This window comes from Alosa alosa, chromosome 23 (genome assembly GCF_017589495.1).
Source record: "Alosa alosa isolate M-15738 ecotype Scorff River chromosome 23, AALO_Geno_1.1, whole genome shotgun sequence".
NCBI classification, from domain to species: Eukaryota; Metazoa; Chordata; class Actinopteri; order Clupeiformes; family Clupeidae; genus Alosa; species Alosa alosa.
Genome location: NC_063211.1, coordinates 15373042 through 15387316, shown reverse-complemented (window position 1 = coordinate 15387316; position 14275 = coordinate 15373042). Strand labels below are relative to the sequence as shown.

Genomic DNA, 14275 nt, shown 5'->3' with positions numbered 1-14275 from the left:
CAAAAATCGATAACTTTTGTGCGGATTGGTCTGAAGATCATATGTATTAAGTTTCGTTAAAATCGGACAAACTATGTGAGGCGTGAAACTTTAGTTTCACTTTCGATAAAATCCAATATGGCGGAAAATCCATCATGGCGGAAAATGACGTCATAGGGTGCGTTGAACTCGGCTTGGTCCAAGGATTACAACGATACCACCTTTTTGACAATCGGCCATACGGGTCAAAGGTTACGTGCGTGAACGCACATCCAACTTTGGCCTGTTGGTGGCGCTAGAGTGCTTGAGTTGCCATCATGAAACTTGGTGACATTAATCATGGTACTGTCCCTAATAAGTGTGCCAAATTTCACAACTTTTTACCAGACGGTTCTATGGGCTGCCATTGACTTCCATGGCGGAAGAAAGTATAATAATAAGAAATCATAGAATCACAATGGGTGCCTTCGCAGCTTCGCTGCTTGGCCCCCAATTACAGTTCAACTGAAATAACAGAAATAAAGACCCGTTCTTAAACATACAGCCAAACAAGGCAAGAAATGGGTAACAGAGAACAATATCAACATTTTAGAATGGCCTAGCCAGAGTCCAGACCTCAATCCGTCAAAAAAGTGAACACAAGACCACAGTGATGGCAAATAATCGTTCCTGCCGCAAAACTTGGATTTTTGCTAAAAATTTGCGGTCTAGAACCATTGTGGAGATATGGAGAGGCTTGGTAGGTATTATAAGAACCATTTTGAGAGTGATGGCAAATAAAAATGTTTCCATTGATTATTTAAAATGGGTATGAATAATTTTGGACACCATTTTTCATAAAATTTAAAAAAAAGATGAAAATGCTTTTTCTGATTCCATGTCCAAAAACCTTTTGGCATGTGGCAGTGTCATTTTCAATCAGACCAAACATATTAATAAAGAGAAAATCAACATTAAATCAATATTTGCCAGTGGTATGAATTAAATATCTCTATATATCTATCATTTCTCTAGCAGTCACCTCATTATGATGTTGATGATGTCATTTCCTTTTCTGCTACTTTCCAGTAAGTGACAATGAAATGGACTTCCCCCTCAGCGACGTACATCTGTGTGCATGTGTGTGTGTGTCTGTGTGTGTGTGTTTGCGTGTCTGTGGAGGACAAAGCTCTTGAGTAATGTTGAGTGTTAGTTACTGGCATCAAAAAAGTGAGCTCTGTGACTAGGACTGGACACCCAATGTGAAGGTTAGACGCTTTTTCATAATTATTTTTCTCATACTGATATGGCGGTCATGATGACATGATGATCACTTCTACACGTCGCTTGATATTACTTATGATAGCACTCAGCTGTCTATACTTATGACAGACATCTATGATAGACATCTGTCTACCGTTCTCTCTGTCTGGGTTTCAAATCAGATAAGGTTATTGCTGCACCGTCTTAGATTTTGTTCAAACCTTGTCAACCAAGAAAGGGTCCCAAAACCAATGCCTCATAGACAGCTCAAACTATAAGGGTGGAAGACAAACATGTTTTCAGTATGACCAAAACATTAAAAGTTTGTATGGCATTCTTATTTTCAAAGGCCCTAGGTTTAAAAAAAAAATGCAAAAGGTTGTGTATTCCGGTCATTTTCATAGGATTAAAATGGTATATGGGGTAGCTAGTAGGCACTTGAAAATGTATGTGAAATTAGCTCAGTGTACGGGCATTTAGTGTACAATGTTGTACACAAAGTGCCAATGTTGTACCATAGATAAATAAATGAGTCAAAATAGTTGGCTCAGCAACAAGAATGAAAATGCAAAGGTATACAATGTAACTAAACTAAGTAAGTGTATTTATGTATGAATGAAACATGGTACATCATTGTTACTTCATACAGTAAATGAGTATAAACTGAGCTATTCTCATGTTGATTTTTGTGTTCCTACTAGCTACCCCACATACCATTTTAGCTTTATGAACATTACCAACAAAATCCAATCACACCTTGTTTTATCCTTAATATCTTCATATCCATTTGTTGCAGAGAAGGATTTAACAAAAATATTTTACTGGTCTTAGTTTTGGGACCTAAATATCAGGTAGACAAAAATATGAGACAGTGCAGCAACCATTTTCCTGGATTTTATTTTATTTGATACGGAATGACCCATCTGTGTTTTTCAGCATATAGTCCGTATATCAGTGTATATTTTTATAAATCATATTGCTCTTCACAAACATTAGTTAACTTCTTTTTTCCGTGCAGCATCATGCTTATGTGTTCACCTTGGTCAGTACTGAGCCTTTGGTTAATCCTGTCTGTCTCTGTTGTTGCAGAGGAGGGTGAGTGGGTTTGATCTAAAAATTTACACACATACACAAACATCTTTCTCTCTCTCTCTCTCTCTTTCTCTCTCTCTCTCTCTCTCTCTCTCACACACACACACAAACACATGATTTATTGATCCCTTTTCCAAACCAAATATACATAAAATAAAATATCTACAGTACCAAACTGGTTTAGTCTAAACCAAAACCTTCTATTATACAGTATGTTGCTTGAAAGTTGTATGTAATTACGGTCTTTATATTCCATATAGGGGGATATGTCTGTCTACAAAACCTCTCTCTACAATATGACAACACTGACATCGATGGGCTGGTAAACAATAACAAATTATACCAATATGTTGATATAGTTTCCTCATGACACACATCAAGATTATACTGTTTCTTCTACAGGGATTCAGTGTGTATTTGAGTGACAATGGGATAATGAAACCTAACAAATCATATTGCATTGATCAGAACAATCCATCTCTCCCAGACGGTATGTTGAACTTCCTAGCACACTGTTTTGTTCTGCCATGTGTTACTTATTTTTCAGCTATTATAGAGCCTTTAGAATAATGCAGTTCTCAATTTATTTATTTCTCTCCATTTCTCTCATTTCCCCAGGCCTTCGGCCTATAAATACCAGCTGCATTGTGGACAAGCAGAATAATGTAAACTTCAGCTGGGATTCAAGTGATCTTCCAGGACATCCTCAGTATTCCATTTCCTATCAGTAAGATTCAGTCTTCAAACTATATTATGCTAGTAAAATGTGCCGCACATCATATCAGAGAATCTCAGTGTCAGTGTCAAATTCAGAGTGTCAGATTCTCAGGGGACCAGCCTACTAGCCTCCCATTCTCCCATAGTGCTTTTTGATACTCTTGGGATTACAAATTAATTTGTCCCTCAGCCATTTTAGAGCTTTGCATATTAGAGGGGATACTTTGAAACCAATCCTTTTGATAGGTTGCCAAAGCAGAGAGGCAAGTACTGTAAGGCATTGTTTGGTTCTGCTAAGTGTGCAAGCAGCTGCTTTGCGTGTTAGTTGGAGACTCAGTAGTGACTTGTTGCTACACCCAGATACTGAAGTATTCCATTAATATGGTGACAAAAAATGTGGATTAGTTTATCTGCATCTTGAAGGTATAGTTCACCACTGTTCACTAATTTTACCAATGGGAAGTGATTCTTGGATGACGTCATCGAACTGAACCAATCTCCAACCATCAGGATTTTTTCACAGGCCTTTGCCTATATGCGCACCATGAACAACCAGTCCTCTTCTTTCAGTCTTCTGTGATTATGATCATTGGAACTGTGTTTCAATAGAAAAGAAGCCTCCATCCCGCTTTCAGTGACGTGAATGTGTGAGTCATAGTGACGTGAGTGTGAACTATGATGTGAGTTATAGTGTATGGTAGCAGATTATGGTCAATGCCAAGCTCCTTGTGACCAGGTTATCCCCGCAATGGATGGGCACGACAGGTGTGTAGCCTTCATAAGTACTGACCATGCTCAGCTCTTTGACTTCAGTCCACTCCCCACTGCGCTAGGCTGGACTCCTGTGCGCTATGCCTCTGCATTAGCCCTCGCCTGAGGGCCTCTTCAGGCAAGGCAGAGCGGGTCTCCACGAGCTTGTCCATTCCCAGAAGAATACAGCAGCTCTCCAGTCATCAATCCCACACAGAGTGACTCCAGCAGTGAAGCCACATGCACAGCCATCTGCAATGACTTCCCATTGGTTAACGCCTCATGTTCTCCTTTAGAGAACCAAGGCTATATTCATAACTATACGATCTGTTTAACAGATGTGAATCCATTGAGAGGTTTACTGCTGGATATCTACACAGAGGTCTTTAACGCTTGTGTTGGATATTAGTGTTCGTGTATAAGACATTGAGTGTGGGTAGATGGCTAAGGTCATTCTCACATGTTTAGGGCCTACCATCATAACCTCAGTTTTATTTTTGTTGTTAGTCATCCATGCTATGATATCTTTCAGATATGCTTCTATTTTAGTTAATCTCTTGCCACATGCAGAGCTCTGGCACCAGGTCTGTTACAGTGCTCCCCTCCTCCTTCCATACTTTACAAAATTTTTATCCACAATGTGATACTATACATTGATTAAACGCTGAGACTTTCAGGAATCGATACATGCAAAACGTTCTATGAAAACATGTTTATATATTTTACCGATTTATGTAATTGGGTTTTTCACTGTCTCCCCTAGAGTTATAGTGAGGAAACACATTTTTGTCTCCGTCAATGCATTGTTTTAGTCCGGCAGTGCACCCGTGAAAACGCAGGCCACAAGAAGTAATTAGGATATTTTGTTGTAGTTGGCTCACTTTTACTCATGACATGCTATCCGGCAATGAGAGATGCCATTCACTATGCTAAACTAAGCTAGCGGAGGCGCTGCCAGAGACAATTCATGCACAGTGACAAAAATGTTTTTGCTCACTTATTTAACTCTAGGGGAGACGGTGAATAATCCAATTTCATAAAAACGGTGGCGTGTTCCTTTAATGAATATCACTATGTATCACATCAATACAATTGACAATTTACAATTTACTTTTGTGGAGAGAATGTGCAGGACTGAGCGGCGGTCATATTTTGTACGTTGCGGTACATCTAGTTTCACATGAATCTGCTACTGTGCCTAAACATTTTCCAAAAAGGACACAAGGCAAAATGCATGGGTATTCCCACTCAAATAAATTTGTGAAAATTCATATTTTACTCTTTAGTGATCTACTCCGAGTTACAGCTTCAGAAGACCTGGTTCCAGGCCTCAATTGTGTTTCATGGGAACCTAGGTGATCTAGAGCAGTGTTTTTCAACCACTGTGCCGGGGCACACTAGTGTACTGTGAGAGATCATCAGGTGTGCCGCAGAAAATTACCCAAATGTCACTCACTGGTCCAGAAAAGCAACTAACATCAAAGAATTTGCTTTTTGAATTTTCAGAGAACATGCTCACATTGATTGTATGATTGCACTATTTATGGTATGCAGGCATTGTACAACAGGGGCCCCATATCCAGTATTCACAGAATCATCACATATCCAGTTCATAACAACAATTAAATTATATATAGTTACCTACTGTACAAATGAAACAGAGGGTGCTTGTTTTATTGAGCAGGTCTTGCATAGAAGCCATAATAAGGCCATATCTGTGTATTATTTGAAATTTTAGGCTATGGTATGTTAATTTTTTCTTCACACAGGATGTTAGTGTGCCGTGGGACATTTTAAGTGTAATTTTAAGTGTCAAATAAAGGGTTGAAAAACACTGATCTAGAGGACTGAGGGCAGTTCCAGATATGTATGCGGTGGTAGTGTAGATAGATAGATGGATAGATTGATTTATTGATCCCCAGGGGAAATTCAAGGTCTCAGCAGCATACATACAAGACAAACACATTTAGTGGTTAAGGAGCTGGGCTAGCGTGCAGTAGCCTAAAAGTTGTCGGTTCAATTCCCGGTTTCCACTGTTGAGCCCTTGCGCAAGCCACTTAACCTTAAAGGTGCCATGTGTAAGAATTGAGGTAAAAATATCCAAAAAATGAGCTACACACATCAAAAGAATGAGAAGAAATAAGGGCGTTGATGTCATTAAAAACACGACAAGGTATAGTGCTGCAGAGATATCAACCTGAATTAGCATGCTAAATTACTAGCCACAGCCCGGCAGGTGTCCTAATACCAGTTTCGGCCATGGGAGGCGGTATGCTGGCAACATAACCGCTAGCCAAACTGCAAGACATGTTTGACCATCTCACTTTTTGGAGGTATACTGCCCCCATCTTTTATGGAAGGTGGAGTATGAATTGATTTTTTGGCGGACATTACACATGGCACCTTTAAGTTTTCTCCGGGGACAATGTGATCCCTTGTAATATAGACATATGTAAGTCACTTTGGTCAAGAAGTGTCTGCTAAATGTAATGTAATGTAATGTATGTTACCGGCTGAAAGCCGCTGTAACTCTTTGACAGTACATCACACAGTCACTCTGACTGTCTCAGAGACAGGGAGGGTCTAAGCCTTCTAAGGAGGTCAAGCATTTGATGATGAGCCAAAGTATGTGGGAACAGTGCCCTTCTTAGTAGACAAAGTTCTGGCCAAATCAAACCTTTCTTACTCTAAGATAGTTCAGCTGAATGTATGAATTATAGCGCTGACAAATGGCCCTCTCTGACAGCTGTGTTCTTTCCCATAGATTTTGCAATGAAGACAAAAAGGTCCTTGAGACAGCCGAGAAACCAAGAAATGTCCAAGGCTCATTTTACTACACACTGATTCCAGACAAGACGTCTTATATAAGGTTGCTACTTAACGTGTCCTACCCAGACAAGTGGTACATTCAGACACAGCAGTGGAAAATCTGTACTGTTGGTAAGAGATCACTCTGCATCCTTCCACAACCTTGAGCTAACTTGTTCTATTCCTGAGAAGGACAGGATTGTGTGGAGGAACTGTGGGGTGCTCTGCTCACATTCTTCATAAATTCTTTGTTGTAGAAAAACTGGATCCCCTTCAAATAAATGCGACAATTCAGTCAAATCAGTTACACCTTGAATGGGGTCTGCCTAAAAGTAAATCAACAGAAAACCCCAGATGCTTTGAGTATGAATTGAGGGTCAATGATGAGGTAGGTAGTAGTAGTTTATAAAACCTCTGTGTGTTCTGTGTGTTTGTTTACATGGGTTATGTGTGCTAGAATATGAACTTTGATGCATTGCAAATGAGCGTGTGTGTGTGTGCCCTGATTTTTTTTTTACTTTGCCCAGGTCAGAACATTCAAAAGCAAGCTGAAATATACTGAGCCAAATTTGGATCCAACCCAGAAGTACAAAATCTGGATGAGAGCAAAGATTGCACATTTCTGCTGTGAGACACTGTTTTGGAGTGACTGGACGTATTTAGGTAACATGCCCTCTACCATTGGTACATTTCTCAGCTCATCAGAGCAGTTACAGTATCCTGATATACTCAAGCTGTATACTGTACAACTGTATATTGTACAAAGCATTCTAGTACATTCAGTTACTTTAGTAAAACAAACATGGCAGTACAATGTACAATACACAGTGCAAGGTTATTGAGCATATGCACTGGAGCAGATTTTACAGGAGCTTACATATACTGTCATTCAGATGAGTCTGTGAAACTCTACCACTGGTGTACTCTTATCTGATACTGTTTTCACATGTCTGTGACCCAGCTGAATTCATAGTCCTGTTTTTGAGCTGAAGTGCACTGTCAGTGTTTTAAGTGTTGCCTGGTCTCATGTTTGTTTATTAGATTTGAACAAATCCGCAAAAGTTCCATTTGATATCCACATTGGGGTGATCATTGGTATTGCTCTCGGACTTCCCATGATCCTCTTGGCTATATTACTACTCTGCAAATTTCAAAGGTAGGTAGAAAGACCCTTTTGCTCATCTGTCTGCTTTGATGAGCTACAAAAATGCAGTTACACACTTCTTTAGGCCTCATTGTAATTATAGAAGAGTATAACGCTGTTGTTGGGTGGAAACCTCGTATCTCTAAATCCATTAGTGTTCATGAAAATGAAACAAACTTGTGAAAATATTTCAACATTGCGTTGTCAAAAAAATTATGAGGTTATGAGGTTTCCACCCGACAGCAGTGATAAGTGATAAATTGTAATGTTTGTAGAAAATAAAGTAGGCCTAACATCTTGAGAGGAAAAGGCATTGTGTAGATACTGCAAGAAAGCACTTCTGTGAAAGACATCCAACACCAGGAACTGTGTTTTCACCTCAAAATTACGCATCCTGAAACCAGCTTTCAGTTTCACACAGGCATGTTGTTATCGTCAGACAGTGACTGAGATTCTTCACTCTAATCTTCCTTATGAAGCATTACGATACAATTGTACACTCCTCTCATTCTATCCTCTGCAGGATAAACTGCATTCTAAACTCTGCAGGTTTTTTATTCAGTCTGAATTGTACAATTGTGAGGTAATGTGAGTGGAGAACTCGAAATAGATAAAGGGTAATTAAGAATGAGTAGCTATTTAGCAATTACTCAATTCAATTCAATTCAACTTTATTTCGCCATGTATACAGAGATACTAGGAATTTGATTTGGTCTTCTCCATGCAGGCAACACAAAGTGCAACAGAAAGACAAAAATAAAGACAAAAAAACACAATACAAGGACAGACAGGACCATTATGAGCAATACATTAATAGGAATGTAAATAGTGCTGTGTTAAATAAAAATAAAGTGCAATGAAGTCCAAGTTTAAGAGTTATTTAGGAGGGCTATTGCCTAGGGGAAAAAACTGTGGCGGTGGCGTGATGTTTTGGGCAGAAAAGCCCTGTACCGCTTTCCAGAGGGGAGAAGATTAAACAGACTCTTGGTAGGATGAGAGGGGTCGGCCACAATCTTCGCAGATCTGTTAATGGACCTGGAGCTGTACAGGTCCATGATGGGGGGCAGGGGGCAGCCGATGATGCGCTCTGCTGCCCGGACGACTCTTTGTACAGTAGCCTGGCCTTTGCACGGGCTGACGCAAAGGCAAACCAGACCGTGAGGGAGGATGTTAGCACACTCTCAATGACCGTTCTGTAGAACTGTACCAAGATGGGGGCACTGACCTGTAGTCCTTTTAGGCGGCGGAGGAAAAACAGGCGCTGCTGGCCTTTCTTCACTAGTTGGGAGATGCTATTGTCCTTTCTTCACTAGTTGGGAGATGTTATTGTCCTTTCTTCACTAGTTGGGAGATGCTATTGTCCTTTCTTCACTAGTTGGGAGATGCTATTGTCCTTTCTTCACTAGTTGGGAGATGTTATTGTCCCATTTGAGTGTGTTGGTGATGGTTGTGCCCAGGAACTTAAAGTGCTCTACCACAGTAACAGATGAGTTGTTAATGACCAGAGGAGGATGAGTCGGGGGCTTTTTGCGGAAGTCCACTATCATCTCCACTGTTTTGTTGATGTTAAGCTCCAGGTTACTGACTGCACACCAGGACGACTGACCTCTCTGCGGTAGGCTGACTCGTCGTTGTTGGAGATGAGGCCTATTATGGTGGTGTCGTCCGCATATTTGATGGTTTTGACAGAAGGGTCTCCAGAGGTGCAGTCATTGGTGTACAGGGAGAAGAGCAGGGGGGACAGCACACAGCCCTGGGGGGCACCGGTGTTCACTGTGCGGGGCTGTGAGAGGTGTGGGCCCAGCCTGACATACTGAGTCCTGTTGGTGAGGAAGTCTGTAATCCATGAGCAGAGGAGGGGGTGAATGTTCAGATGGGTCAGTTTGCTATGGAGGAGGTCAGGGATGATGGTGTTAAAGGCAGAGCTGTAATCCACAAACAGGAGTCTTGCATAGGTATTCCGACTGTCCAGGTGTTGTAGAATGAAGTGAAGTGCAATGTTGATTGCATCGTCAACTGAGCGGTTGGGTCTGTATGCAAATTGAAGGGGGTCCATGAGGTGGTCAGTGGATGCTTTGAGAGGACCAAGCGTTCAAATGCTTTCATGACTACAGAGGTGAGGGCGACCAAGCAGGTGATCTTGGGCTTTTTCGGCACCGGAATGATGACAGTAGATTTGAAGCAGGCAGGTACTCGGCATAGTTCTAATGACTGATTAAAAATGTCCGTAAACACTGGGGTCAGCTTGCTGGCACAGTGCTTGAGGGTAGCAGGGGACACCATGTCTGGTCCCCGCACTTTCCTGATGTTCTGGCCTTTGAAGAGCCTCCGAACCTCATGCCCATTAGCTCTAACTTTACAGTCATTAACGCAATGTTGTTATTTTACCTTAAAATAATGACTTCAAACTCATTTGCTGATGGGCGCCTAGATCACCTGGTATTGCAGTACAGTATGTATCATGGTTATTCCAGATGTCTTTCTTTTATAATGATGGCTACTTTGTATGTGTCTTTTTCCACATTTTCCCACATTATTTTTAAGACACACACCACAGACAAAGAGCATATATGTGTAATCAAAGAATAACCGTCTACACCATTATATTCATTCAAGTATCTTCTAGTGAAAAGAATGCCAAGCTTTTGATCAAGCACTCTTAAAATGAATGTGTTTAAAACAACACAACTTGCATCCTGATAGGGACAACACAGTTTGTGTTGTTTCCAACACATTGCTTTTGTTATTTGTTACACAATAAGTGTTGAAAATAACACCACTTGTGTTGAAAGCAACAACTTGCATTGTTTGTTTTTAACACATCTTTGTGTCCAGATAGGGACAGCACAGTTTGTGTTGTTTCCAACACATTCGTTTTAAGAGTGAAAGACCATCATCAAGGTATTGTCCATGAAGGTCCTTCGATTGAAAGCTTGCAGTTCTTTTCATTAAAAGATACTTACATGGATCTAAGTGTGCAGAAAAATCTTCTTTCAGTACACATTTTCACACAAAATAGTATGTATGTGTGAGTGAGGTTTGTCAGCTTCCAAAATAGCATTGCTTGCATTTTATAAAGTGTAGCTGCTGTTAAAAACAGGAACTTGCAGGCACAGAAGAAAAACATCTGTGTATTAGTGTGCTTTGTTTTGTTTTGGCAGGGTTTTTGATAAACTGTTCCCACCAATCCCAGGCCCATCCATCAAGATTAAAGGGCTGCTTGAAAAAGACGTCACATCTCAGGTAACTTACAGCATCTCTGATCTGCCTCTACAACTGCTTTACAACTGTACCTGTTTGACCACCAGTACCACTAGCCTCAACAAACCAGTCTTATGTAAGCCAGGAAACTCACAGCTTATCCGAGCTGCGTGTGAGGGTCCAACTGTGACATAACATTGATGGGCAGAGATATGTACATTTGCAAAGTCAGCATTATCAGCGCCATGGCTAAAGTGCAGAAAGTGCATGCTGTGCCTCTTCATTTTACTTTATTATTAAACGTTGTATGTATATTGGAACAAGAACTCTTATATTAGATAAGAACATATCTAAACTTGTTCCATGAGTGTCAAGACAGAACTATAAAAACACTTACAGCTTTAAGCACTGAATGGTTAATGATTTTATATCAAACATTTCTACATTTTTTACATTTTTCAGAGTTAGATGTGAAATGTTGGCTAAGCGTGTTAAACATTCTTATTTGTGTTTGGTTATTGCCCAATAGATCATGTCACACAAATGTGTGGAAGTGGTCACTGAGGTGGAAGTAAAAGAGGATGAGGAGGAAGAGGAAGAGGAGCACTGATGAAAAGGTGCTGCATGTGCCACAGGAAGGTGGGGCGATTTTGTCCAGAGAAGGACAATAATATAGATGACAGAGGAACTGCTTTGGACAATGAGCAAAGTCATTTCAACCTTTACTTGTGCGTTCTTTATTCCTTTTCCTCCATGTTGAGGATCTTACTGAAGACTGCAAACTGGCCAATTTTGTGCTGCTTTTGACAACTTGTACAGTATACAGTATGCTGCATTTGCCAATTAGTACAAATTACCCTGAAAAAGCTCTGCAGTACCAATGACATTTCAACATGTGAGCATCTGTGCATTGTTGATATGGATGATATGAGATACTATGGAGTTCTTCTTCTAAATAAATCTGAATATTTTATATTTACACTTGAATTGAGTTTGTGGCAGCTGTGGCCTACTGGTTAGCGCTTCAGACTTGTAACCGGAGGGTGGCGGGTCAAACCCTGACCAGTAGGAATGGCTGAAGTGCCCTTGAGCAAGGCACCTAACCCCTCACTACTCCCCGAGCACCGCTGTTGTAGCAGGCAGCTCACTGCGCCGGGATTAGTGTGTGCTTCAGTGAGTGCTGTGTGTTCACTGTGTGCTGAGTTTGTTTTACTAATTCACAGATTGGGATAAATGCAGAGACCAAATTTCCCTCACGGGATCAAAAGAGTATATATACTTATACTGAATTGCTGAATTTGAGCAATTGTATTGAGAAACCAGATTTGAATAGTATATTTGGAAATTGAATTCATTAGTTAGAACTGAATCCCAGTTAACTTGAGACTGAATGTTAGCCTGACGAGCCAGACCCACATTAAAATGTAGGGTCAGGGCACTCACCGTTCGCAGTGCTCAGTCCAAGGGGCGGGATGATCGGTTCTCTTTCAAATTCCCTCTGCACGCAATAGGACAGCACTATGAGTCCCATGCGTTTCCCACCAGCGGAGCTAGTTGGCTAGTTCAAACTTTTGCCAACTTAATAAGAGCTTAACTCGTGTCACACTGATCGCCAACAGCAATCTTATTTGTTTTCAAGTAGCAGGGAATTCAAGCCAAACCGTTGCAACTCTGCCTAACGACTCTATACACGATTTGATTGGCCTGATAGAAGTTTAATTTTTCAAGCTCACAAGCCAACGGAGAGTTGCTAGACTAGCCCTGGCAGCAAATGTACTTTGCTGCCGCTAGGGTGCGTCTAGATTTCTAGGCTAACTGAATGTAATATTTTGAAATTGGATTCATTTGCTCTGATGTGTAAATGATCCTCACTGAACATCCCACATGCTATAGGGCCGTTTCCATTGCAGGAGCAAACCGCAGCTTCACTGTTGGGCCCCAATAAGAAAAGGTAAAAACCGCAAACCCGAAAAAGAAACGCCGTTTCTTGGCCCCCAAAATGCATTAACAGCTTTGTTTTTGTTTTTTTAACTGTGTTAGTGAAAATGTATGGAGCCCGGGAAGTGACAAAAAAAAAAAAAAAAAAAAAAAAAACTAAGGTGAAAAAAAAAAAAAAAAAAAAAGGTGAAAAAAAAAAAAAAACTGAGAAAAGGTATGTACTTGGGACAAACACTGACTAGGTTTGCGAGATCTTGAGTTTGTTTTTGCGAGATCTTGAGTTTGTTTTGTGAGATCTCGGGCTCTATCTTGGACACCAGCGCAATTGACTGTATACTCGCGCTTTTGTCTTTCCTATTTTGCAGTCAGCGCATATTGGAATTTTCCCTCCACATGTGTACCCATGGGGGCATTTCAGCGAAAAGAGGGGGCGTGTTCCGGCGCAAACGGTCCCTGTTGATATTTTGCAGTTTCAGAAAACAATTCTGCCACAGACCAGGAACCTCCTGGTCTAAAGTCAGTGGCGCAAATTCAGATGCTATTTTAAGGGCGCATGCATGGCCACAGGCCTGCAGAAATGAACGCTATGCACAGCGATCTACAGACACCCTGTGCACAGATGGAAACATTCAAAGCCTTGATAATATTTGTCTGTTTCCCGGTTTTGTTCGTGCATTGGTCAACTAAAAATTTAGTAGCCTATGAAGTAAATCTACTTGCAATACCTTTACAACAACGCCTAATTACGACCTATTAATTTGGACAACTTTATACAACCCTATAAAGGCTAAAGTTACCTTTAGTTTTGTTCCAATTTACCGTTGTGCATGGCTTTAAACATTGTGTGCGCTTTAACATCAGCCTATAAGCATTATTCCAGCTGCGGTAAGGTTTTGACAAGCACCACAATTTTGCCTACCTTGTTGTAGCCCATTTGAAATAACTCCAAACTTTGCTATGTTCCCTCCATCCTTTCGTTATTTTCAAAAAACGTTTTATATCCATGATGACCTTGAAGCCTTGAGTTTGTGAATTCGCTTAAATAAGCTTATTATGTGCTGTTAACCAGCAACCATAGACAGTAAAAGAAAGCAGCAAGTAGCCTTGGCTACAATTTCTTTAGTTGCTGCGTCCATTCATTGTTATTCTCTCTCCTGCTCAAACAAAAGTTGTGCGTGCATTAAGTTGATGATAACGTGTTTACAAACTCTACTTTACATAAAATAAATATTGTAAATAGCCTACTGTCATGCAGTTAATGGGATACTGTGCAGAGTTGGAAAGTTAGGTCAACTTGGAAAATGTTTGTCCTTGTTGAGTTGCCTGTTGGTAAGGTACAGCCGTAGCTTACACCTGCAGGAGCGCTTGCTTGGGCGTCTGTGTTGCGCAATGCACTTTGCTCCT

General features: G+C 40.7%; 1 protein-coding gene across 2 annotated transcripts; it reads left to right on the top strand.

Annotated features, from left to right (window-relative positions):
• The first annotated feature begins 1128 nt into the window (after positions 1–1128).
• LOC125288598 (interleukin-5 receptor subunit alpha-like) lies at positions 1129–11912 on the top strand. 2 transcript variants are annotated; one of them, XM_048235079.1, is made up of 11 exons: positions 1129–1226; positions 2240–2316; positions 2574–2635; positions 2716–2803; positions 2932–3040; positions 6545–6720; positions 6846–6976; positions 7116–7251; positions 7630–7744; positions 10894–10975; positions 11463–11912. In XM_048235079.1, exons 2-11 carry the CDS (start codon positions 2244–2246, stop codon positions 11541–11543), a joined length of 1053 nt encoding a protein of 350 aa, XP_048091036.1. In that variant the 5' UTR covers positions 1129–1226; positions 2240–2243; the 3' UTR covers positions 11544–11912. The 2 variants fall into 2 exon arrangements, with proteins under 2 accessions (XP_048091036.1, XP_048091037.1); XM_048235080.1 differs by having other exon boundaries at positions 10926–10975; positions 11463–11546.
• Positions 11913–14275: the final 2363 nt, after the last annotated feature.

What these genes read in the sequence shown, in the direction of transcription:
- LOC125288598 (XM_048235079.1), top strand. Translation starts at nt 2,244, where the DNA reads ATGCTTATGTGTTCACCTTGGTCAGTACTGAGCCTTTGGTTAATCCTG. An exon ending in CAGTATTCCATTTCCTATCA is followed by an intron (nt 3,041 to 6,544) that starts GTAAGATTCAGT and finishes TCTTTCCCATAG; the next exon opens with ATTTTGCAATGAAGACAAAA. An exon ending in GTGGAAAATCTGTACTGTTG is followed by an intron (nt 6,721 to 6,845) that starts GTAAGAGATCAC and finishes TCTTTGTTGTAG; the next exon opens with AAAAACTGGATCCCCTTCAA.